Below are 21272 nucleotides of genomic sequence, written 5' to 3'. Positions count from 1 at the left end.
TGTTTCCTGTGGGCAGGGTTATTATAGTTAACGAAAACGAACGAAATAACGAAAACTGAAATTGAAAAAACATTGTCGTTAACTGAAATAAATAAAAACTATAATTAAAAGGAAAAAACGATAACTAATTAAAACTGAATTGTGAGTTTACAAAACTAACTAAAATTATCGATAAACTGACTTTCATTTACTTGTTTTTTTGGGGTTTTTTTTAAGCCTTGTGGATTGATATGAAATCATTGTTTCCGCTCTCCGAGTTTAAGCTGGGAGCGCCACAGGACAACTGTGTGAGTGCGCATGTGCGTGCGCTCACCGCGCTGGTCCGCAAAGTAATGGCTGCGGTCTGCCGAGTCCCGTATGGAGGTTCTTTGAGTACAAACACCTGCACACGACCACAAGGTAATTAACACACACAATCCAGCTACACAAGCATAAATGCGGACATGAGGTCGGCAACTTCTGTAGGTTGTGTACAGAGGCCGCAAAGACCCTGCAGGTTTAACTAGCAGCATCTAACCAAGCTAGCTCCAAAACAGAAGCAGCTTCAGGTGGTGAGAACATCAGGATGCAGCTGGATTTGAGCTTTGACTCCTTCAAAGAGTTTGTTTTTGTTTAACACCACATGTAGCTGTTGTTAATCTGCTGCACTGATGCTGAAGTTTATTGTGGAGTTTATTGTAGAATTTATTGAGTTTGGGAGTTCATGTTTTTCTTTGTTTCTCCCTGATTATGCTCATGTGTGTCCTTAATATTACACAAATTTAGCATGTCTTGTGAACAGTTGGTTGTTGACTATATTTCTTTAAACTGTATCTTTTGTCAAGTTTTCATTACACAATAGTCACTTTTGCGCCTTGAATCTTGCACCTGATTAGGTATGAAAATACTAAAACTAATACTGAAACTAACTGAAACTAACTAAAACTAAGCATGAAACCAAAAATAAAAACTAATAAAAACGGGCAAAAACCACTCTGAAAACTAATTAAAACTAACTGAATTAGAGAAAAAAAAGTAAAAACTAACTAAAACTAAACTATAATGTAAAATCCAAAACTATTATAACCCTGCCTGTGGGTGTTGGACTCCGTCAGGGCTGCCCTTTGTCACCGATTCTGTTCATAATTTTTATGGACAGAATTTCTAGGCGTAGCCAGGTGGCGGAAGGCTTCTTCCTTGGTGGCCTCAGAGTCACATCTCTGCTTTTTGCAGATGATGCGGTTCTGTTGGCTTCATCACGGGGGGGCCTCCAGCTCGCAGTGGAACGGTTCGCAGCCGAGTGTGAAGCGGCTGGCATGAGAATCAGCACCTCTAAGTCTGAGGCCATGGTCCTCAGCCGGAAAAGGGTGGAGTGCCATCTCCGGCTCAGGAACGAGTTCTTGCCTCAAGTGGAGGAGTTTAAGTATCTCGGGGTCTTGTTCACGAGTGATGGGAGAAGGGAACGGGAGATCGACAGGCGGATCGGGGCTGCTTCTGCAGTGATGCGGACGCTGCACCGGTCCGTCGTGGTGAAGAGGGAGCTTAGCGTAAAAGCGAGGCTCCTGATTTACCGGTCGATCTACGTTCCTACCCTCACCTATGGTCACGAGCTTTGGGTAGTGACCGAAAGAATAAGATCGCGAATACAAGCGGCAGAAATGAGTTTCCTTCGAAGGGTGGCTGGCCTCTCCCTTAGAGATAAGGTGAGGAGTGCGGCCATCCGGGAGGGGCTCGGAGTAGAGCCGCTGCTCCTCCACATCGAAAGGAGCCAGTTGAGGTGGCTCGGGCATCTGATTAGGATGCCTCCTGGCCGCCTCCTGGGTGAGGTGTTCCGGGCATGTCCCACCGGGAGGAGGCCCCGTGGTAGACCCAGGACACGCTGGAGAGATTGTGTATCTCGGCTGGCCTGGGAAGGCCTTGGGGTCCCTCCGGATGGGCTGGAGGAGGTGGCTGGGGAGAGGGAAGCTTGGGCTTCTCTGCTTAGGCTTCTGCCCCCGCGACCCGGCCCCGGATAAGCGGAAGAAAATGGATGGATGGATGGATGGATATATATATATATATATATATATATATATATATATATATATATATATATATATATATATATATATATATGTGTTTTTTTTTTGTTTGTTTGTGTGTTTTTGCATGAAACTGTTCTCTTTTTATGCATGTAGGCTTTTTTTTTTTACATTTAAAAACTGCTCACCATGTGTAGTTTAATATAACTTCTATCAAACTAAACCTTCTTATTGTTAAATTGTAAACTTCAGTGCTAATTGGAGTGAAACTGTTTATGCAATAAATACTCATTCCTTCTCAATAAATACTTCATTAGTCACCTCAAAATCTCAACAACTGTCAACTTATTATATTATACTGCCAAAATGTTTTGTACAGAGGTTTAATTTCACAGGCTATATTATCATTTTGGTTTGTATACTTCAAATTCATCATGGGTGGCTGTGGCTCAGGAGGTAGAGCAGGTCATCTACTAATTGGAAGGTTGGTGGTTTGATCACTGGCTGCTCCTTGGGCAACTCACTGAACCCCATGTTGCTCCTGATGTGTGGGTATGTGAATAAGCCATGCTAAATAAAGTGCTTTGAGCATTTAAATGTAAAATGTAAAAAAAACTGCTAGATAAGAGCCATCTTTTCAGATGGTTTCTGGTAAAGTCTAATCAGGCCTTCCTGCTCTTGAGTGTAACAGTGTTTTGCACTTTGTTGTAAACCCTCATATTTCAAATGACAGTGAAAAACTATAAAGTACAAACAGTTTGAATCAACTTCTTTTCATTTGTCATGGAATAACAAGATAACACACCTCACCTGGCCATGAAACTGAGAGAGAGAGAGAGAGAGAGATGCAGCAGCGCTTGTGTCTATTGTATATGTTTGCAGCCCCCACCCACTTATTTATTTTCTTCTTCCTTTTTGCTTCAATAAACAGATCTTAGACCTGCTTCACTCTAATAACAGCTATCCTCAGTCATTGCAACCTAACCACAAAACTGATTTCAGAGCGCATCTCATTGCACAACCTGATGCTTGCTAATCAGATTAGCATGAAAATAGGATTATCCTCCACGCATATGGAACACTATTTCAGGATTTGTCCACAAGTACTATATACTAGCACATATCACAGAACTAAATGTAAAGACTTTGCCATTTTAAGAACTACATGAACATGGATGTCAATTGGAAAAAATATCAGTCAAGACTTTGGTAACAGGGGTTGAGAAAGAATGGAAGAAGAAAGGCTAAAGAGGGATTAAAACTGGGCACACACACACACACACACACACACACACACACACACACACAAGGAGCCTGCAGGTTATCCTGGACACCAGCCTTAAGCAGGAAACACCGCACATTTCTCACAAGGGTGAGTCAAATATTTTTTGTTAAGAAAGCGTTCAGTGTTGAAGTCTGAATTCTTTCAAAATAAGGGAAAATCAAATTGTAAACTACTGTCGTATTGCTGTGGGTAGCATTGTGTCTAGACTATTTGTCAAGTGAAACTGTCAGCTGTGTTTACAGTAGTCATTTTTAGATCTTCAAAAGTAGAGTGCTACCAAAAATTAGACTATAGACAGACCCCTCTGTTTTTAAAATGTCACAGATGAATGTGTAAGATATTTCATCATCTTTTATTGTAAGTGGTTAAGTGCGGTTACCACAATGTTGACAAAGGTAGGAAATGTAATATTTTTAAACATGTTTGCGATATTAAGGTATTTCTTTTTCAGCAATACGACCTTATTTCGCCCAAAGTCAGGTTTTGGAAGACTGAAGCTCTCTGATAAGATGAGTCTGTGAAGAGAAGTGTAATGTCGCCGGTGGTGGACGAGACAGCCGGGGACCTCCCAGTGAGGGATGTGGGACTGTTGAGAGGGGGACTGATGCCAACTGTCCCAGGTTAGCTTGTATTGATACGTTTTTGTCTATCTTTAAACACATAATTTGAAGAAAATAAACCAAATTTTAAAATACAAGAGTCAAGATCACCTTTGTGCTCGCCTTTGTGACCTGCTCTACCTCCTGAGCAGGTAGAGCAGGTCACCTACTGATCGGAAGGTCAGCTGGTTGAATCCTGGCTACTCCAGGCTGCATGCCAGTGTATCCTTGGGCAAGATACTTAACCCCAAATCGCTCTCCGACGCAACCGCTGGAGTGTGAATGTGTGTGAATGTTAGGTAATAAAAAGCACTTAGCTTAGATAATCATGGAAGTGCTTGTATGAATGGGTGTGAATGGGGTAAATGTAAACATGCTGTGTAAGCGCTTTGAGTGCTCAGAAGAGTAGAAAAGCACTATATAAGAACTAGTCCATTTACCATTTACCATATAGATAACACCAAAGATGGTTACAATGTATCTTTGTGTTAAGCTTAAGATCAACAATTTATTAGTAATGAGCAGGGTTTAGGCCAGGGGTGGCCAACTCCAGGCCTCGAGAGCCGGTGTCCTGCAGGTTTTAGATGTGTTACTGGTCCAACACACCTGAATCACATATAGAAGTCATTAGCAGGATTCTGGAGAACTTGACTGCATACTGAGGAGGTAATTCAACCATTTGATTCAGGTGTGTTGGATCAGGGACACATCTAAAACCTGCAGGACACCGGCTCTCAAGGCCTGGAGTTGGCCACCCCTGGTTAGGCAATCAATAAACTGTAAATCATTATGAATTAAGCAATACAAATATCTGCAAAGATCACCTTGTTGCCATCTTCTCAGATACTCTACGGGATGCCAAGCCATGGAAAAAGCATCATGTCATGAGGACAAGAGGTATAAGCACTTCAGGGGTTCATATTGTATGTGGAAAACAGAATCTTCTTGTGCATATTTTCTCTGTGTCTCTTTCTATCCCTTTGTCCGGCAGACCCTCAGCGCCTTTTTCGATTCCCCAGAGAGCACCTGGAGGACCTGTGCCTCCGACTGCAGGAGGAGAACAGTGTGCTAAGACAACACACACGCACCCAGGACCAGAGGCTACGCAGGTGACACACACGCAAGAGCATTACACACACTTTTTTTTTTACCTCACTCTAGACATCTGGGCAAAGTGGAGCATATTCATGCTGTCTTATTTACTGGAAATAATACTCCATTAATGTTGGAACCCCAGTATTTTAAAAAGATAGATTACTCGTTTCCACTGCTTAAAGGTACCTGCAGAACACCTTTCAGCTTTCTGCTATGGCAAATTTAACCACTCTGCTCTGCCACAGGATGTCTGCGAGGCTGATGCGTCTTCGTCAGGCCAGTCCTGGTTCCAGTGGTGTTAAGGAGAGGGATATGGAAGACACAATACAGGAGCTGGAAGCCCGAGTGGCAATGCTGGAGAGCCAGAAAGGAGTCCTGCAGAACAAACTCAGCCTGGCCAAGCAACAGATTATGGACCTGGGAGCTCGCACACCATACAAATTCAGCAAAGGTGTGTGTGTAGCGGAGGAATATTGTATCCAAGATCCAGCGCAAGAATGGAGACCACAGTGATTCCCTCTTGAATCTCTTTCTTTTCTTTCTTCGGTCCTCATGTTTGCCAGGTAAAAATCTGGAAGGGGAAGGTGGAGTAAGGAGGGCAGCCCAGACTGCACCACCTCGATATGGCCCCATGCTGGAAGACACTAGGGCAGAGATGGAGAGATTGTAAGTGTCCAGCATGTGATGCACTAAATGGTCAAATGATCAGTTAGCTACAGCAGATCATCCTTGGGCAGGGCATGGGGATACACTCTTGACTAGTTGAAGTCAATCACAGGTCAGACAGGAATCCCAATAAATACCTCTGATAAAGTCATCAATCTTCCTTCACTGCACTACCTGTGTTTCTCCTCCTCCTCCTCCTCCTCCACCCTGATCTCACCATGTCTTTCGCACCCAGCAGGTCTGCTGTGACTGAGCAGGTGAGAGTGGCAGAACTGGAACTAACTGCGCAGGCGCTCAGAGACTCACTGAGAGAGAAGGAGAAAGAGATTGAGGGAACTGTTCGAGAGATGAGAAAGCAACAGGCTGACAGACACCGGTAGCTGCAGCAGAGACATTAATGAGACATTAATATTATAATTAATAATACTGGCATTGTCGATATTATTGCAGTTGGTGGAAGCATTTTTGTGGTATACTCCTGTTAACTCTGAAACTGGATAACAGTGGATGCTCAGTATGAGAGCATCCTAATTTGACTTTAATTTGCTTGTGACGGTTCTATTTCCTCCTAAACATCAAAGTAGCTGTGTGTGTATGATATATATATATCTCAAAGTATCCCACAGCATTTTCATAAGTCTTATCACGGCTATACTCTTGAGTTGAGCTGAACCCTTTAGATTCATGTTCACACTCTACCAGAGTTCACAGTTCACAGTTTAATTCAGTTTAATACAGTTGATTCTTATTTATGTTAGATGGGGTCTTAGCACAACCTCGCAATTCAACCCTCTTACTGTGTGAAACCAGTCACTGTAGCTGCTCAACTTCCCTCTTTGAACTTTTTTCTGATTGGCTGCACATTGCAAACAGTAGGTGTGAACAACAGCTGTGTGCCTGAGATGCCGTATCAGGGACATCCACTATCTTTGTCATCTCTTTGTCTGATACGGGATGTTCAGATCAATATGAGCTTTTTGTTTTGTTTTTTTAAACCTGTTTAAACACAAACACAAAATGTTGTAGTTCCCTAGCTTTTACAACAACATAATCACATTAATCAATCACAAGTTTATCAATTAACATAAATTATTATTTGTCTCTGCCAGAATAACTATCAGGGAGAATGTGGATATAATCCGTCTACAAAAGCAGCTTTCGGAAAAGGGTGCTGCCCTGAGAGTTACACAAGAGAAGTTCACAAACCTGAAAGAGGTCAGAAATGCTGTCTGGCAAACATTTCTTCTGTTATATTACAGTAACTGCTTGTTTCAGACAACTAGACATTTCTCTTTCTTTCTAGGCTTATGAGAATCAGCTAGAAGAGGTAAAAGTCTTGGCACACATAAAGCTCACTTCATATTTCAGGTAAATACTCCAAGAGCCGCTAATCGTAATTTTGACTGCCATGTTTTTGGCGTCAGACTCAGAGATCGCTGAGAGAAAATCAGGGAGCTCTGCTGGAGAAAGTGGAGGAGCTGACTGAGCAACTGAAACAGGAAAGACAAAGAGCTCTGGAGCTAGAGGGACAGCTTACCACCACGACCCTGTCTCTACAGACCCTCGACAAGGTACGCCAACTCTATGTGCATGAATAAATTTGGATGATGAGAGGACATCTCAGATGACAGAAGGATGCCTGTGGTTCATTACAAAAGCCGGGAGATCAATTATCATAACATTTCTCTATCAGCTGCAGGAGAGGATGTCAGACCTGGAAGGAGAGAGGGATCTGATTAAAAAAAACTATGACACTCTGCTAGAGAGGTAAAAGCTATATGCTCCAAAACCAAAGAAAACATTCTCTAATATTTAATTATCTTGAGTATGTCTTAAAGTGAAACATTCAATTAATTATCATTGCCTGTTCTTTTTTTTTTTTTTTAGTACTCTATCTTCTCAAAGTAATCATGACCACCAGGCAGAAAAACATAGAGAAGCGATCCAGACAAAGCTGGAGGAAAATATCAGCAGGATGGAGGAAATGCTGCAAGCAGAGCAGGAAGAGAGAGGCAGGCTGGAACTGGAGAAGGAGAAACTGAGAGAAGAGAAGCAGATACTGGAGGAGCAGAGGGAGCGAGAAAGAGGTGAGACGTCTCAGCATGTGCTCGTCCAAAGCAAACAGATTCTTTAATAACGATTCAACTCTTTGCTTTTATTGTTACGTTTAGAGCTTTGTTTGTCTATGAGAGACAAACAGGAGCAACTGGAACAGGAGGCACTTCAGTACAGAGAGCAGGTCTCTGCTCTGCAGGACAGACTGGACTCTGTGACCAAGGTCAGAAATGTTGAGGCGGATATGTCCTGTTCTGTTTGCTTTAAGCACACATTGTGATACAGTTTCCTCTCTTCCAGGAGTTTGATATGAGTGTTGAAGAGCTCAGTGAAACTCTTCTGCAGATCAAGGTTTATACTTTCGTGTTAGTACCACTCAAACCACATAAATTAGTAGATAAATTGCTTTTTTAACCTTGTGTCATGTTGACTGCAGGCGTTTAGGATGCAGCAGGAGAGCAAGGAGGGTTTGCGCTTCCTCGCAGCTGATGGGAAGGTGGAAGATTCACCCCGTGAGTTGGTGAATATCCAGGCAACGCATGCTGAGACTGTGCTTGAGTTACAGAAAACCAGAAACCTTTTACTGCTGGAGCACCAAATCACTAAAGACCTGCAGGTATGCACAGCGTCTAACTGTATATATGAATTAAAATGGGACATAGCGGTTATCATCATTTTGTCTCAGTTTTAACTCTTCCCATTTTACTCTCAAAGGAAGAGTTAAATATGATCAGCCAGAAGGTGGAGAGAGAGCGAGAGGAGAGCAGGAGGAGGATTGCAGAGAAAGACAAACTGCTATCCAAAAGAGCTCTACAGATCAACAGTTTACAAGGTATGAGGATAACAATGACAACATCCCTTTCTGTAGCAGTAGCAGAGTCTAGAAAACCTCCAAACAATTGTTAATTAGTTACTCACACTTATATGATCTAGTACATTAAGCAGAATCTCAATTTCATTTTCTTTTCTGTACTAAAGCCCAGTTGAAAGAGTTGGCATACAGCCCCAGAAATTACAAACGGACCTTACCAATACAATACACTTGGCCAGCTGGAGATCAGGAGGTCGTGCAGCCCATTGAGGATGACATGACTTTCTCTCAGCTCAAGCCTGGGGAGTCACTATTAGAGATCCACCTGAAGGTAAAGACACAGGCCCCAAATCTGAGTCATTTCAAGCTGTTTTCCCAAAGGTGCTGATATCTGTTGCTCTCACACCTCCAGGCTGCTACCTTCACCCCAGCAGGGCTGCGCATCATGGGGGGCATCCATCCAGGAGCCAATAAAGGTGAAGACATTGTGACCTTCTGCACATACAGCCTGCTGGACTTTGAGATGCACTCTACTCCTCTGGTGTCGGGAAGCCAACCCAACTATGGCTTTACGTCACGCTACTGTCTGACAGTTCGAGATCTGGGCAGGCTGGGAGGCCAGGGGTCAAGGGTCAGAGTGGAACTCCACCAGGCATTAGGAGGAGTCCGGTTTGTGACCCATGGAAGTGGACAAATGTCTCTAATGGGTGCCATAGAGAGGAGAGGAGAGCGAATCGGTGGACATGTCAATATTACAGGTGAGTATAGTTGAGTGAAGAGAAGCTGTTCAGTTAATTTCACTGCACTAATTTGAAAAACAACAACATTATCTTGTAGAAATGTTTTTGTCATTTACTGTCCTCCCTCCCAGGACACGAGGGTGAAATTGTTGGTGTTGTGGATTTCTGGGTGCGCCTGTTCCCTCCGGCAGAGCCTGTGCCCACTCTGGCAGAGAGTGGAGCTGACTGGAAAGCAGTGAGACAGAGGAGTCCTGTGCAGATCTCCCTTGGCTGGCAAGACAGCAGTCATGAGGTGAAACAGAGAGAAGACATGCTAATGAAAGTGCACTGAAATATAATTTGGCCTCCTGGCTCATACAGCACATATTGTATGATAAGGGCACATGTTAAGGCAAATGACTTGCAAATCTATGCGCCTTGTCATGGATTCAGCATTATCTTTATAGTTAAGAGTATGTGTTCATCCAAATTACAAAATGTATTCATTGTTTTCAACTTACTAGTTTTAATGAAAGAAGTTTTGATTTTCCTCCAGTTTGGATGAAATAGCCCTTTAAAGTCGGACGTTTTGCTTCCAGGCAAGTACAGAATCTATTTATGACCCTATTCATACTTATAGCAGGTGTTGCATGACTATGGTGGAGGGATCCCCAATGAATTGGTGGTAATGTTGGAGCGCTGTGTTGGCCTCAGTGCTCGATGGCCAGGACTACTTCCTGATGCCTACCTGACATACAGGTTCTATGACCTGCCGCCACATGTCTCCCAAATTGTGAAGTGTACAGCCGATCCAGCGTTCAATGATGCCACCAGCTACCCACTTGCAGTAACAACTGATGTGCTACACTACCTCAGGTATGCTAGTTTGAAATTTGAGTCTTTTTTTCTGGTGGTGGTGGTGGTGGCGGGGTTGTTAAACACAACTTTATCAACATACCAACACCATTCAATTGCACTTTTTTCTCAGGTCGAGCAGTCTGTGGGTGTATGTGTTTGATGACAGTGATGATCAGATACCACCAGCCTATCTGGCCAAGACCCCAATCCCACTGCGAGCCCTGGCTACAGGCAAAGAGATCAGAGGTGAGTGTTTCATAATTTAGCTACATCCGTTACTTCAGGAGGCATTAACGTGGATGAAGATGGAAGCAAAGTTGTTAGTTGAACAAAGTCACATTGCATATCTCCAAAGTTACACAGAATTGGTCCCATAATACTTTTTTTTTTTTTTTTTACCTTTCTACATGCTTGTTTATGGGAACTGATCATATACAGATTATACAGTACTATCTGCTCCAGAATCAGCATCGTATCTCTGCTCAAAAACCAGAAAGGCTGGATACCTCAGCAGTTTCTTTCTATACTGCCAGGGGATTATGTGCTGAGAGATCCAGCTGGTGGACCTCGAGGCATGGTCAGAGTATTGATGAAATGGAAGTACCCCTTCCAGCCACCAGTGGATGCTTTGCTGGGTCAACAGGGAAGCAGAGCAGGGATGCAGGACAGAGTGCTGGAAAGCAGTGAAAGAGAGAACAGGAGAAGAGAGAAGGATGATGCATCACAGAGACCCATAGCTAAGCCCAGAGTGAAGGTGATGAAAAGCAAATGCTAAGTGCGCGATATCTGCATGCCCAAAGACACCTCATATTCCTAAACTTGACGTTTGTTCTTCTGTGGCTTTTTCACAGACTCGGCAACCTGAGACTTTGCATAAAGAGATGAAAGCCTGGGTAAGGTTTTGATATGAAGAATGTGTGGGTGAGATAGTTCAGCACACAAGACAGTCGTGATTGTTTGTGCACTAATATACAGGATTTGTCTGCTTACAGCCTCGGCCACCACCCACCAAAAAGAAAAGCTCCCAGGAAACCATCTCTGTGAGGCCGCTGTCTACAGAAAGAAAGCATTCTACTAAGAGGTCACCTGAACTTCACCGGAGGACGCCTCATCTGAAACCTGAGCCAAGACTGACCACACCTTCCCATTTGCCAACTACTAGGTAATTTCTTTTAATGTAATAATCCCTCCCATCATGTAGAGTTTTTTTTGTTTTTGTTTTTCTCCAAGGAAAAAAAAATGGATTAAAACTTTAAAATTAGTAGGAAATAAGGTCCCTGAAATTTTAAGTTAAAAATTATATAATGTTAAGGTAATTGTTATAAAGTAGTCATCCAACCATCTAACCATCCATTTATTTTCCGCTTATTTGGGGCCAGCTCATAGAGACTTTAGTCCTTCTTAGCCATGTCCTTCAACACTGAGGCATTCCCAAGCCAGCCAAGAGATATAATCTCTCCAGCGTGCCTTGGGTCTGCTCTGGGGCCTCCTCCTGCTAGGACATGTCTGGAACACCTCACCCAAGAGGTGCCCAGGAGGCATCCTAGTCAGATGCCCAAACCATCTTGCCTTGAGGCAACTGTCCGAGGCTGGGTAAACTGGTCTCTTGTACTTTTGTTCATCATAGGGGTTTCCTGAATCACTCTTCGTCACCCAGGACCAATTTGCCTTGGTAGACCTTACCAGGGGCAAAGGCCCCGGACAGCGTACATAGCTCCTGGGAACACTGGGACACACAAACCCCTCCACCACAATAAGGTGGTGATTGACTGAGGGGATCTGTAAAGTAGTAATTGATTGTGTTATACCAACTGTGCTGTCTCAGAATTTTTTTTTACCTCTTCTCACAAACATTGCAAGAAAAGCTAAGAAAACATAAGGAAATGTGAAAAAAATGTATTGAATCTTATTTAAGGTATTCAGAGAGGACATCTTCCCGACAATCACCCACCACCCCATCAAGGATCAGCTCTGCCAGCGATGCCAGGACTCAGGTCAGCTCAATCACATTCTCTCAGTCAAAATAATGTTGTGAAAAGGTAATCAGTATAATTTTAGAACAAAACAACACTAAGCAAGAACTTGGGAATGGGCTCATATGTCATTTCTCATTTTCCTGTTTTTTTCCTCTTTTCTTTTTCAGGACTTTTCCATTGTGGATCAAGTGTCAGTGTTTGAGGGTCAAGAGGAGGACAGGAGCAAGAGTGGTAATTATTCATATACAAGCAATAGATCTGATTTTAAGTTGTTTACAGAGTGAAATATACAAAAAAAATGTAATGCTTAATAAAATAAATTAAACTGTTTGGTAAAGCATACACTGAAGTCATCTCAAGCAGTTCCATGCTGACAGGGCTTTTATTTTGACTATACAGCTGCTGCAGAAGACAGTGAAGCCCCTGAATCTTCAGGGTCAAGTTCCTCACAAAGCGACATTATCATCATACCACCAAAACAAAAAATGAGGAAGGTAACTGGAAAAAATGTAGCAATTACAGCGGGAAAAGGAAACATTTGCCATCTCCTTGCTGTTACTGTGCTCTTATGCATAGCTCTACAGTGGGACTTTTATTTCAGAAATGATGCGCAGGCCAACATTTGTTACTGTATTTCAGGGAGAAAAACTTCGAGTAGAAATTCTGTCCCTGACATTTGAACCTTCCTCACACGTGGCGATGGACGAGTCCGTGCAGCGAGTGTATGTGGAATATCGGCTGCTGGGCATCCCGATGGAGACAACGGAAACACCCATGTCCCTCCGCAAACCAACCGAGGGAGAGGAGATTCACTACAACTTTACGCGAGGTGAGAGTTGGTGAGCTGTGTGCATAGTTTGTGACAATAAAGTTTTAACTTCAAAGATCCTACATAGTCTCCAAACACCTCTCCTTGTCTTTCCCAGTGATTTATGTGGATGGTTCACAGTCGGCTCCACTTAGACAGTATCTTTACACTGTGTTGGAGGGCACTGACCCCAACCAGGGCAGGTATTGTTTAAAAGTTGATAATGTCTCTGCTATTTAAGGATCTCTCCAGGCCCAAACCTGTAAATTTAAGCGTGTGTCTGTATGTGTCATGGCAGGTTGAGGTTCACAGTAGTCAGTGAGCCGATGGACGATGACGAGGAGTGTGTGGATGTTGGGCATGCTTTTCTGAACCTACAGGAACTGCTGCTCACGGGAAACGATGTCATCGAACAACAGATCGACAGTGCGTGTGATTTTTTGAGCAGTGTTCATTATGTGAACTAAACCATCAAGACTTAATTCAGAGTGGCACAAATGACCTTTAATTACATCCCATGTGTGGAAATCATAATTTTCAGTCTAAAATGGTTTCTCCTTCCAACAGTTGTGAGTGTGGATGAAGACGAGGTGATAGGACATCTCAAAGTGTCTCTAGAAGCAGCTAAGGCTCTGACGGGGATATACCAGGAGTTTCACCAGGGGGACAAGACCAGGAAAGATGAGCAGACAGATGAAGAGGAGGAAGGGGAGGATGAGAAGAAGGAAGAACAAAGCAAACAGAAGAAAAAAGATCAGATACAAGTGATCGATTACGATGATAACAGTGATTTCTACTGAAAGTAAAAGCATATGAAACAGTTTGAAGCACAAAGAGGAGCCTTGCTTTTTCATTTCCCAGTTTAAAGATTAAGGCAAAGAAATAAAGAGTCACTTTCAAAAAACGCAAAAGACTGTATGAAGTTTATGGATTTTTTTTTTTTTTAAGTTTCCATTTGTATGGCAGCTATTTCTATTTATGTCTCTACCAAATTCAGAATTTTAAGTGGTTAATGTTATTTGTGTTTTATTAGATGACAACAAACTAAATGATTTACTGAAAATCTTGGGCCAACTCATGTTATTCCAGTAAAGGATCTGTTTTTGGTGTTACAACTGACATAACAGGCAGAAGAGGAGGAAGGGCGATAAGGCAATAGCAAATATATTCCTCTGTTTCAAACTTTGGTCATACTGTATTTGACACAAAGTACAGGTTTTTTTTTTTTTTAATAACATCAAATTGCATTTTTACAAAGACAAACTATTCATTTTATAGTTACATTAAAAAACTTGTATACAACACTGAAAAGTTAAGTGAAAGCGCAATTTATCTCAATTTAGTTGGCATTTTAAAATTAGGGGCTCGACACACGGGGAGCGACGTCGCTCGCTCTCCATTCATTTCCTATGGAGCTTGTGCGATGAGGCGACAATCGCTTGCCCTCCTCCAGCTAAGCGACCGGCGACATTCGTGCATGTGAAATTTCGAGCTCGTACACGTAGACGTGCACACGCGACCAGGCGCCGCGACACAACAAAGTTGGAAAATGTTCTACTTTTGTCGCTGTCGCGTGGCACTAAACCAATCAGCAAGAGTTTCATTGACTGACCAATGAGCGAAGAGTATGCTACACACTGCAGTCTGCAACCACTTTCAGCAGGAAGGAAAGCATCGTTTTAGCTGTGTTTGACTTTCCTATATTATATGACACTTCACGCAGTGATTATCGAGTTAAACATAAAAGGCAGCCATATGAGAACGTGTTGGTGCAAGACTAACGTTAAACAGACCGATAGAGAGGACTTTTGTGCTAATATAGGATGAACGCGAGGTTGTCTTTTTCTTTTGTAGAGGAGACTTAACAGCAAGATTTCTGTCAGTTCCAATAAAATCTTCAGACTCCTCATCTTTATTGCCGTGTCTGACATGGACTGCTTTGAAAATGTCTAAATCCCTCCAGTTTCATAACCAATCACATTTCTTGGAGACGAGTGACGTAAGAGCGCGATTCGCAAAGCTGCCGTCGCTATCGCGTCCCGTGTGTTCGGTTTCACCCCAGTGGCGATGCGACCCATTCGTCGCTGTCGTTTGTCGCTCCCCGTGTGTCGAGCCCATTAGTCTATTGACATCTAAGATAAGGGCGCCAAAAATTTGTCCCACAGTCATTAAAAGCACCATTTGATTGGCAACACCTGCAGGTTTGGGTAGGGGGGCTCTTGAAGCTACACTCCAAAACGTTTTCGTTATTTCTTTATTAAATTTGCCAACAACTTTTAACGTTAAAACACGAACTTGTTGATGAGATTGTCGCAATTTTGGATCCCGAGACTAAAAAACAGGCGGGCGAGTGGCCTCTAAGTAAATTTAGCTAATGTTAGCCGGGTTGGTTGAAAAATAACAGCAGAGATACCAACAGCATTACTAGCTTTTAAAAGTGGTACAATTAGCGGCACAGTTTGCATCCAAAGTCAACAATGGTAAGTATTTTTTTCACACTGTTAACTTTAAGCCAACAGAAAAATAGCTATTTTTTTATATAACTGTTGGTCATTAGTAAGCTAACGCTGTGCTCGTCTGAAAGTGTGACAGAGAAAGTCTGTCAGGTCAGTATTTCTGCTGGAAGTGCTGCCTCGCCTGATTGATTTTTGCACATTTAGGCGTTTTTAATGAAAAGGAACAACAATGTTTGGTTTTGTAATTTAACAGCGGGAGATAATGAAGAGTGTGAGCCACCTGCAGGCCAGCCAGCTGCTCCATAACAAGTTCATCGTGGTGTTGGGAGACTCCAGTGAGTAGCTTGTAGCAAGCTCAAAAAATGAAATGCTCTTAAATTAACTGGGAGGTACATTTACACTTCAAGTGTTCTTGTTGACTCAATGTTAATGCTTAAGTTTAGTGAATATACTTTATACACTTTTGACATCCACTTCTTTACTGTAGGTTCACCTTGGTACTGGTTTTGATCCCCTTTTACCTTCAGAAGTAACATAATTCTTCAGGACAGATTCAGTCATTCCTTGGATACTTTTGTCCAGGTTGGCATAATGGCATCAGGCAGTTGCTGCAGATTTCATGGTACTCTACTGGACTGAGATCTGGCAGCTTTGACTTCTCCTTTTCAACAAATCAAGCTGCTCTACACCTCATGCTGCTCAGAGTAGCCAATTGAAGAAAATTACACTGTGGTTATAAAGGGATGGACATGGTCAGCAAAAATGCTGTAGTTTAAATGATGCTCAGTTGCTAATAAGGGACCTTCCATGGGCTATGAACACCTGAGGATGTTACTGTACCACCACCAGGCCAAATTGTTCATTCAGTCCATGTTTTCATGTTGTTAACCCCAAATTCTGACCTGATTCAAGCAGCAAACTTTCAAGTATTGCTGCAAAAATCAAGACTCATCAGGCAGTGGTCCCCCCCCTCCCCAAATTCCAATTTTGGTAAGCCTGTACTCACTATGCTCCTGATGTCATTTACTGTCAACAAATCATTGCTGCCCGGAAGTCTGCCTCCTGCTGTATATATTTTTTTTTCTTTTCTGAACCATTCTCTGGTGTTTGAAAATCATCCCAGTTGATCAACAGTTTCTGAAATGCTTAGACCAGCCCATGCTCCACCAGCAGCCAAAATCACTGAAGTAGCTTCTTCTCAGTTCTGATGCATTGTTTGTACTTCTGAACAGCTTGTCTATAACTTTCTGTCAATTGATTGATTACACTGATCAGGCATAACGTAAGGCCCTGCGAGGTGGGGCCTCCATGGATTGGACTTAAGGAAATACACTTTCCATGAAAAGGTACACATTGTTGCAGACCATGTGTAGGTAGGTGTCACGTGTCAAAGTAACATCCACATTGATGGCAGGACCCAAGGTTTCCCAGCAGAACATTGCCCAAAGTATCACACTGCCTCTGCCGGCTTGCCTTCTACCATAGTGCATCCTGGTGCCAGGTGTTCCCCAGGCAAGCGATGCACACGCCAATCCGCGTGAAATAAAAGAAAAGGTCATTCATCAGATGAGACCACCTTCTTTCATTGCTGTGTGGTTCAGTTCTGATGTTCACATGCCCATTGTTGTTGCTTTCAGGAGTTGATGGGGCCAGCCTTCCCCTCCCATGTCCATTAGTTAGCCTTGGCTGCCCATGACCCTGTTGCTGGTTCGCCACTGTTCCTTGCTCAGACGCTCCACGAGAGCTGCAGTTTTGGAGATGCTCTGACCCAGTCGTGTAGCCATCGCAATTTGGCCCTCGTCAGACTCACTCAAATCCTTATACTTGCCCATTTTTCCTGTTTCTAATGCATCAACTTTGAGGACAAATGTTCACTTGCTCTCTAATATATCCCACTCACACCAGTCAGTGGTCATAATGTTCTGCTTCGGTGTATGTTTGCTTTAAAGTGCACTTGAAAAAAAGTGTACCTAATGAAGTGGCTGTGTACTGTTTCTACTGTATAGTCTGTAATCAATCTGCAGTGACCCTGTATTGACTTTGGTGTTTATTTCCTCCTCAGTTCAGCGGTCTGTATACAAGGATCTTGTTCTGCTGCTGCAAAAAGAGGAATATCTCAGCTTAAAACAACTAAAGACCAAGGCAAGAAGTAACATTTACCAGTTTTATACACTTATACAAAGAAGGCAGCAGGCTGTATAATGATTACTAACTGGATAAAACATCTGCCATTTGAGTAACTGTAAATGTAATCATGTCATTGCATTTCAGGGAGTGTCCTTTAAGTTGTAATATTAAAAAAAAAAAACAATTAGTGTAATATGTCTAAAAGAAATGTTTTTGCCTCAGGATTAATCTCATTTTGAGTGCTGTTTTTGACATACCGCTTTCCCTCCTTCTTCCACTCCCAACCTCCTCCTTTAGGGTGAGAAGAGCTTCGAACAGGACTGCCTGATGGAAGGGGGCTGTTTGGATCAAATGCACAATGGGACACAGTACAGAGAAGTTCGACAGTTTCAGTCTGCCCACCACCTGGTCCGCTTTTACTTTGTGACCCGCATCTACTCCCATTACATGCAGACTGTCCTGGAGGACTTCCGCCATGGCTTGAAACCAGATGTAGTCATTGTCAACTCCTGCCTTTGGGATATTTCAAGGTGGGTGTAATGGGTAACTATTGATAGGACAAATTACCTGGCAATTAATTAGATTTTATCAAAGAGCCTCTGTACTGTGGGGTGATTTAAAGGTGAGGCCTGTGCATAGAGCCTGATGTAATTCATATATCAGTGCTACAGTGTGTATTGGTCAGTAGGGAGAGGCACAAAGATAAGACTCCCCACACAGGACCAGAATCTCCAGTGTCCCACAGGGTGCTGGGCTGTCAGAAATCAGTTGGTTGTTGTGTTTTTTGCATGTGTGAATCAATTCAGAAGAATCGAAGTATAACTCTTAATTATCCCAACTTGAATTATTTCAACTACAATGATTTCTTTTTTCTTCATGTATATGTTTATATGTGCACTGGGTTTTCTAGATACAATTGCAACTGGAATGACAGCTACAAGGAGAACCTTCATAGCTTCTTTGATGAGCTGCATGGGGTTCTGCCAGAGGAAACGTTGGTTGTATGGAACCTCACCATGCCCTTAGGAGAGAAGATCAGAGGTGGTTTCCTGGTGCCTGAGGTCTGTCATCACGTCTCATCTGTATTATGATTTAACCTTGTAATCTGATTGTAAAGTCTGAACACAATGCATATCACAAATATCTTCTCATCTGGGGAAAAGGCCTGTCTGACAAATTTGCCTGTACTGCATAATGTGGTGTCACTGTCCTCTGAGCCAAATGATTTTAGAGGCTGAGTAACCTGAAATATTTATCAAGGAGGACTTCATCAGAATAATCAGAAATTTCTATACTTTTTCTCCCCTTGTACGATCTCTATAGATTATTATTTTTTAATAGAGCAGCTCTGTATGACCACAGTCAAACCTGTGAGCTGATGGTGAGTCTGATTATTATAAATGCAATAAACCTGTTCACAACATGTAGGCAACAGATCTATCTTCAGCTGGGTATGTTTTTTTTTTTTTTTTTTCTCTTTCTTCACATTTTGTCTGAAGGTCAGAGGTTTATTAGTCTGCATTTTCTCCAGTCTGCTGCTGCTTTGAGCCTTAAAACTTTGTTTCGCCTCAGATCGAGCACAAGGCACAGCAGCTGCGTTACGATGTGATCGAAGCCAACTTCTACAGTGGGACTCTGGCCGATGCCTATGGGATGGATGTGTTGGACCTTCATTTCCAGTTCCGATTCTCGCTGCAACATCGAATGAAGGATGGGATCCACTGGAACGCTGTTGCTCATCGCAAGATTACTTCTCTTGTGTTACAGCACGCTGCAGAGGCCTGGGGTGTGATATTGCCCTGTCCAGTGACTGTTTATGGTGAGGAAGAAGACTGGACACTCACACACACAGAAAAATATACTCATGGTGTAAAATGGGACTTGTTAGTGTTGAGACTTGCTGCAGCATTTGATTTCAGGTGTTTTCTGTATGCAGACTTTACTTTGGTCAAATGGTAAAGACTTGCCCCAAAATATAAAGATCAGCTTTTAAGCTGATTTTATTTATTTATTTATTTATTTATTTTTTGTATAGAACACACTGAAGTTACTGAGCAACAGCCAGCCAATGACAGTGCTCCAAAACGCAAAAGTAAGACATTACCTGTGACTGATTAATGGGCAAGCAAAGATCTGTAAAATGTATCACAAGAACCTCATAAGCTTCCATGCACTCTGCATGAGCACACGTTTGTCACCAGTTGAATCGTTTACATGATGACTGATCACAAGTGTAGCAGTCAACTGTACAAAGTTTAATTTTCACATGTTGTCATTCACTCGGGTTTTAAAATCTTAATTACAGTACTAACTGGAGAGTTTATCCAAAATCTAAATGCAAAAACTACATTGTTTTATATGATTGTAGTGCCCTTTGTTACACATTGCTGGCTCTGCCTATTCAAACATAAATTATGCAAAGTTTAGAGATCTTGAATATATATAGTTACACTGTTTGCAGTATTTAGGTTATGACAAGATTGTTAGTGTGAATCTTGAGAAGCACCAGCACACTGAGGACCTGTCCACACATGTATGGATATTTTAGTAGACATAGCTTTTAGGTTTTTGGAGTTTTTTTTTTTTGTTTGTTTGTTTTTTCCCTTATGCATTTTGGCCTTTCGTTCACACGTAAACACCATTTTAGATCACTGAAAACTGAGTTTTGAAAAACTCAGAAAAAAACCCTGCTTCCCTCTTCCTACCAGTTATTAGACATGGTGAAGACGGCAATACATTCCTGGTTTTTATGTATTTGTAGATGTTATCAGTGTAGGTAGGTTGGTGCCAAACAAAAATCTAAAGAACAATCTAAGGAATGCATCATCGTCATCATTGCGTCATAAGCAAATGCTTCTTTTAACACAGCTACTGTCCTGGTCACCACCTGCATTTCCCTTTTCTGCTTTGTTTCGCAGACCGGCACCATTACAACGGCTACCAGGCAGAGTTCTTCAGCGACACACTGCCCACTAACTACTTAAGCTTTGATAACCCATGGCCACAGACATGCCACTTTAAGGCTGCTGGAACTTGGAGATCTGCACCCCCACCAAAACGTTACCACAGAAATCTGGACAGAGAGGCTGGAAATGGTAAGTTTGCATAAACTGGAATGTGAACATTCCTGTAATGGAATGATCAGATGGGGGAAACCCAAGCTAGAACTCACTCTGCAGATTTGCTTTAAAACTCTGGTATCTGTGTGTCTTTTGATCAGTTACTGATTAGCTTTTTCTCCACTGCTTGAAGACTTTAACTTTGAGCTGCCATGTCTGCTCCAGAGATTTAATGCCCTCGGTGTGTCCTGCAGGTTTTGGCTACAGGCCTCCGCACCAGTTCGAGCCCTACAAGGAGGACAATCACCAGCATGTGATGAGGAGCCGACACACCAGACGCCACTATACCCCCTACACCCAACACAGACCCTTACACTCTGGCCGTAATTACCATTACTACTGAACACATAGTTTTTTACAAGTTTCGGACACAAACCAAATTCCTTTTGTTATCTATTTTTCTATCATCGGGACATTTCTTTGTTGCTGCAGTCCTGTTTTATACACCAAATTATACAGGGAGCTTCATTCATTCTTTTTAATGAACCTGTAGGTGTGTACAGTAACTTTCTCTTACTATATGCTAGTATTCTTTTAGTTGAATTCTCAATTTTTCAAATGTTTCACTGAGATTTTAAATTTGATTTCAACAAATGTTGTTCTCTAAAATTAAAATTAAAATGTTGACTGTTATTGACACAACTTGTGTAATGGTTCTTGTCTCTTTATTTTCTCACAGGTTAACATGGTATAGATTT

The 21272-nt window shown here is 42.3% G+C and overlaps 2 protein-coding genes across 8 annotated transcripts; both read left to right on the top strand.

Moving 5' to 3' along the window:
- The first annotated feature begins 351 nt into the window (after nucleotides 1–351).
- LOC115775220 (protein fantom-like) lies at nucleotides 352–13818 on the top strand. 6 transcript variants are annotated; one of them, XM_030722786.1, is made up of 31 exons: nucleotides 352–399; nucleotides 3762–3905; nucleotides 4728–4781; nucleotides 4876–4993; nucleotides 5225–5430; nucleotides 5543–5645; nucleotides 5881–6021; nucleotides 6755–6860; nucleotides 6949–6972; nucleotides 7070–7216; nucleotides 7339–7412; nucleotides 7533–7732; nucleotides 7817–7923; nucleotides 8001–8051; nucleotides 8137–8316; nucleotides 8415–8532; nucleotides 8679–8842; nucleotides 8924–9269; nucleotides 9383–9543; nucleotides 9871–10106; nucleotides 10219–10334; nucleotides 10622–10842; nucleotides 10940–10981; nucleotides 11081–11250; nucleotides 12004–12082; nucleotides 12232–12295; nucleotides 12464–12558; nucleotides 12704–12893; nucleotides 12991–13075; nucleotides 13171–13298; nucleotides 13440–13817. In XM_030722786.1, the coding sequence occupies exons 2-31, from the start codon at nucleotides 3818–3820 to the stop codon at nucleotides 13670–13672; spliced, it is 4047 nt and encodes a 1348-aa protein (XP_030578646.1). In that variant the 5' UTR covers nucleotides 352–399; nucleotides 3762–3817; the 3' UTR covers nucleotides 13673–13817. The 6 variants fall into 6 exon arrangements, with proteins under 6 accessions (XP_030578646.1, XP_030578647.1, XP_030578645.1 ...); XM_030722787.1 differs by lacking the exon at nucleotides 352–399 and adding an exon at nucleotides 3099–3372 and having other exon boundaries at nucleotides 9874–10106; nucleotides 13440–13818; XM_030722785.1 differs by lacking the exon at nucleotides 352–399 and adding an exon at nucleotides 3099–3372 and having other exon boundaries at nucleotides 3766–3905.
- Nucleotides 13819–14945: 1127 nt separating this feature from the next.
- Nucleotides 14946–21140, top strand: LOC115775195 (PC-esterase domain-containing protein 1A-like). Of its 2 annotated transcripts, XM_030722744.1 has the most exons (9): nucleotides 14946–15352; nucleotides 15582–15663; nucleotides 17391–17470; nucleotides 17753–17985; nucleotides 18366–18516; nucleotides 19028–19274; nucleotides 19491–19547; nucleotides 20374–20550; nucleotides 20769–21140. In XM_030722744.1, the coding sequence occupies exons 1-9, from the start codon at nucleotides 15350–15352 to the stop codon at nucleotides 20915–20917; spliced, it is 1179 nt and encodes a 392-aa protein (XP_030578604.1). In that variant the 5' UTR covers nucleotides 14946–15349; the 3' UTR covers nucleotides 20918–21140. The 2 variants fall into 2 exon arrangements, with proteins under 2 accessions (XP_030578604.1, XP_030578605.1); XM_030722745.1 differs by lacking the exon at nucleotides 19491–19547 and having other exon boundaries at nucleotides 14950–15352.
- Nucleotides 21141–21272: the final 132 nt, after the last annotated feature.

Source organism: Archocentrus centrarchus, assembly GCF_007364275.1.
Source record: "Archocentrus centrarchus isolate MPI-CPG fArcCen1 chromosome 18 unlocalized genomic scaffold, fArcCen1 scaffold_23_ctg1, whole genome shotgun sequence".
NCBI classification, from domain to species: Eukaryota; Metazoa; Chordata; class Actinopteri; order Cichliformes; family Cichlidae; genus Archocentrus; species Archocentrus centrarchus.
Note: the sequence above shows the minus strand (reverse complement) of the source record. Positions and strands in the feature narration are given on the sequence as shown.

Bases quoted from the DNA above. Each gene is read 5' to 3' on its own strand.
- LOC115775220 (XM_030722786.1), top strand. From the start codon at position 3,818: ATGTCGCCGGTGGTGGACGAGACAGCCGGGGACCTCCCAGTGAGGGAT. The intron at 4,994-5,224 runs GTGACACACACG...GCTCTGCCACAG, and splicing joins CAGGACCAGAGGCTACGCAG to GATGTCTGCGAGGCTGATGC. The intron at 10,107-10,218 runs GTATGCTAGTTT...CTTTTTTCTCAG, and splicing joins GATGTGCTACACTACCTCAG to GTCGAGCAGTCTGTGGGTGT.
- LOC115775195 (XM_030722744.1), top strand. The intron at 17,986-18,365 runs GTGGGTGTAATG...TGGGTTTTCTAG, and splicing joins TGCCTTTGGGATATTTCAAG to ATACAATTGCAACTGGAATG. The intron at 19,548-20,373 runs GTAAGACATTAC...TTTGTTTCGCAG, and splicing joins CAGTGCTCCAAAACGCAAAA to ACCGGCACCATTACAACGGC.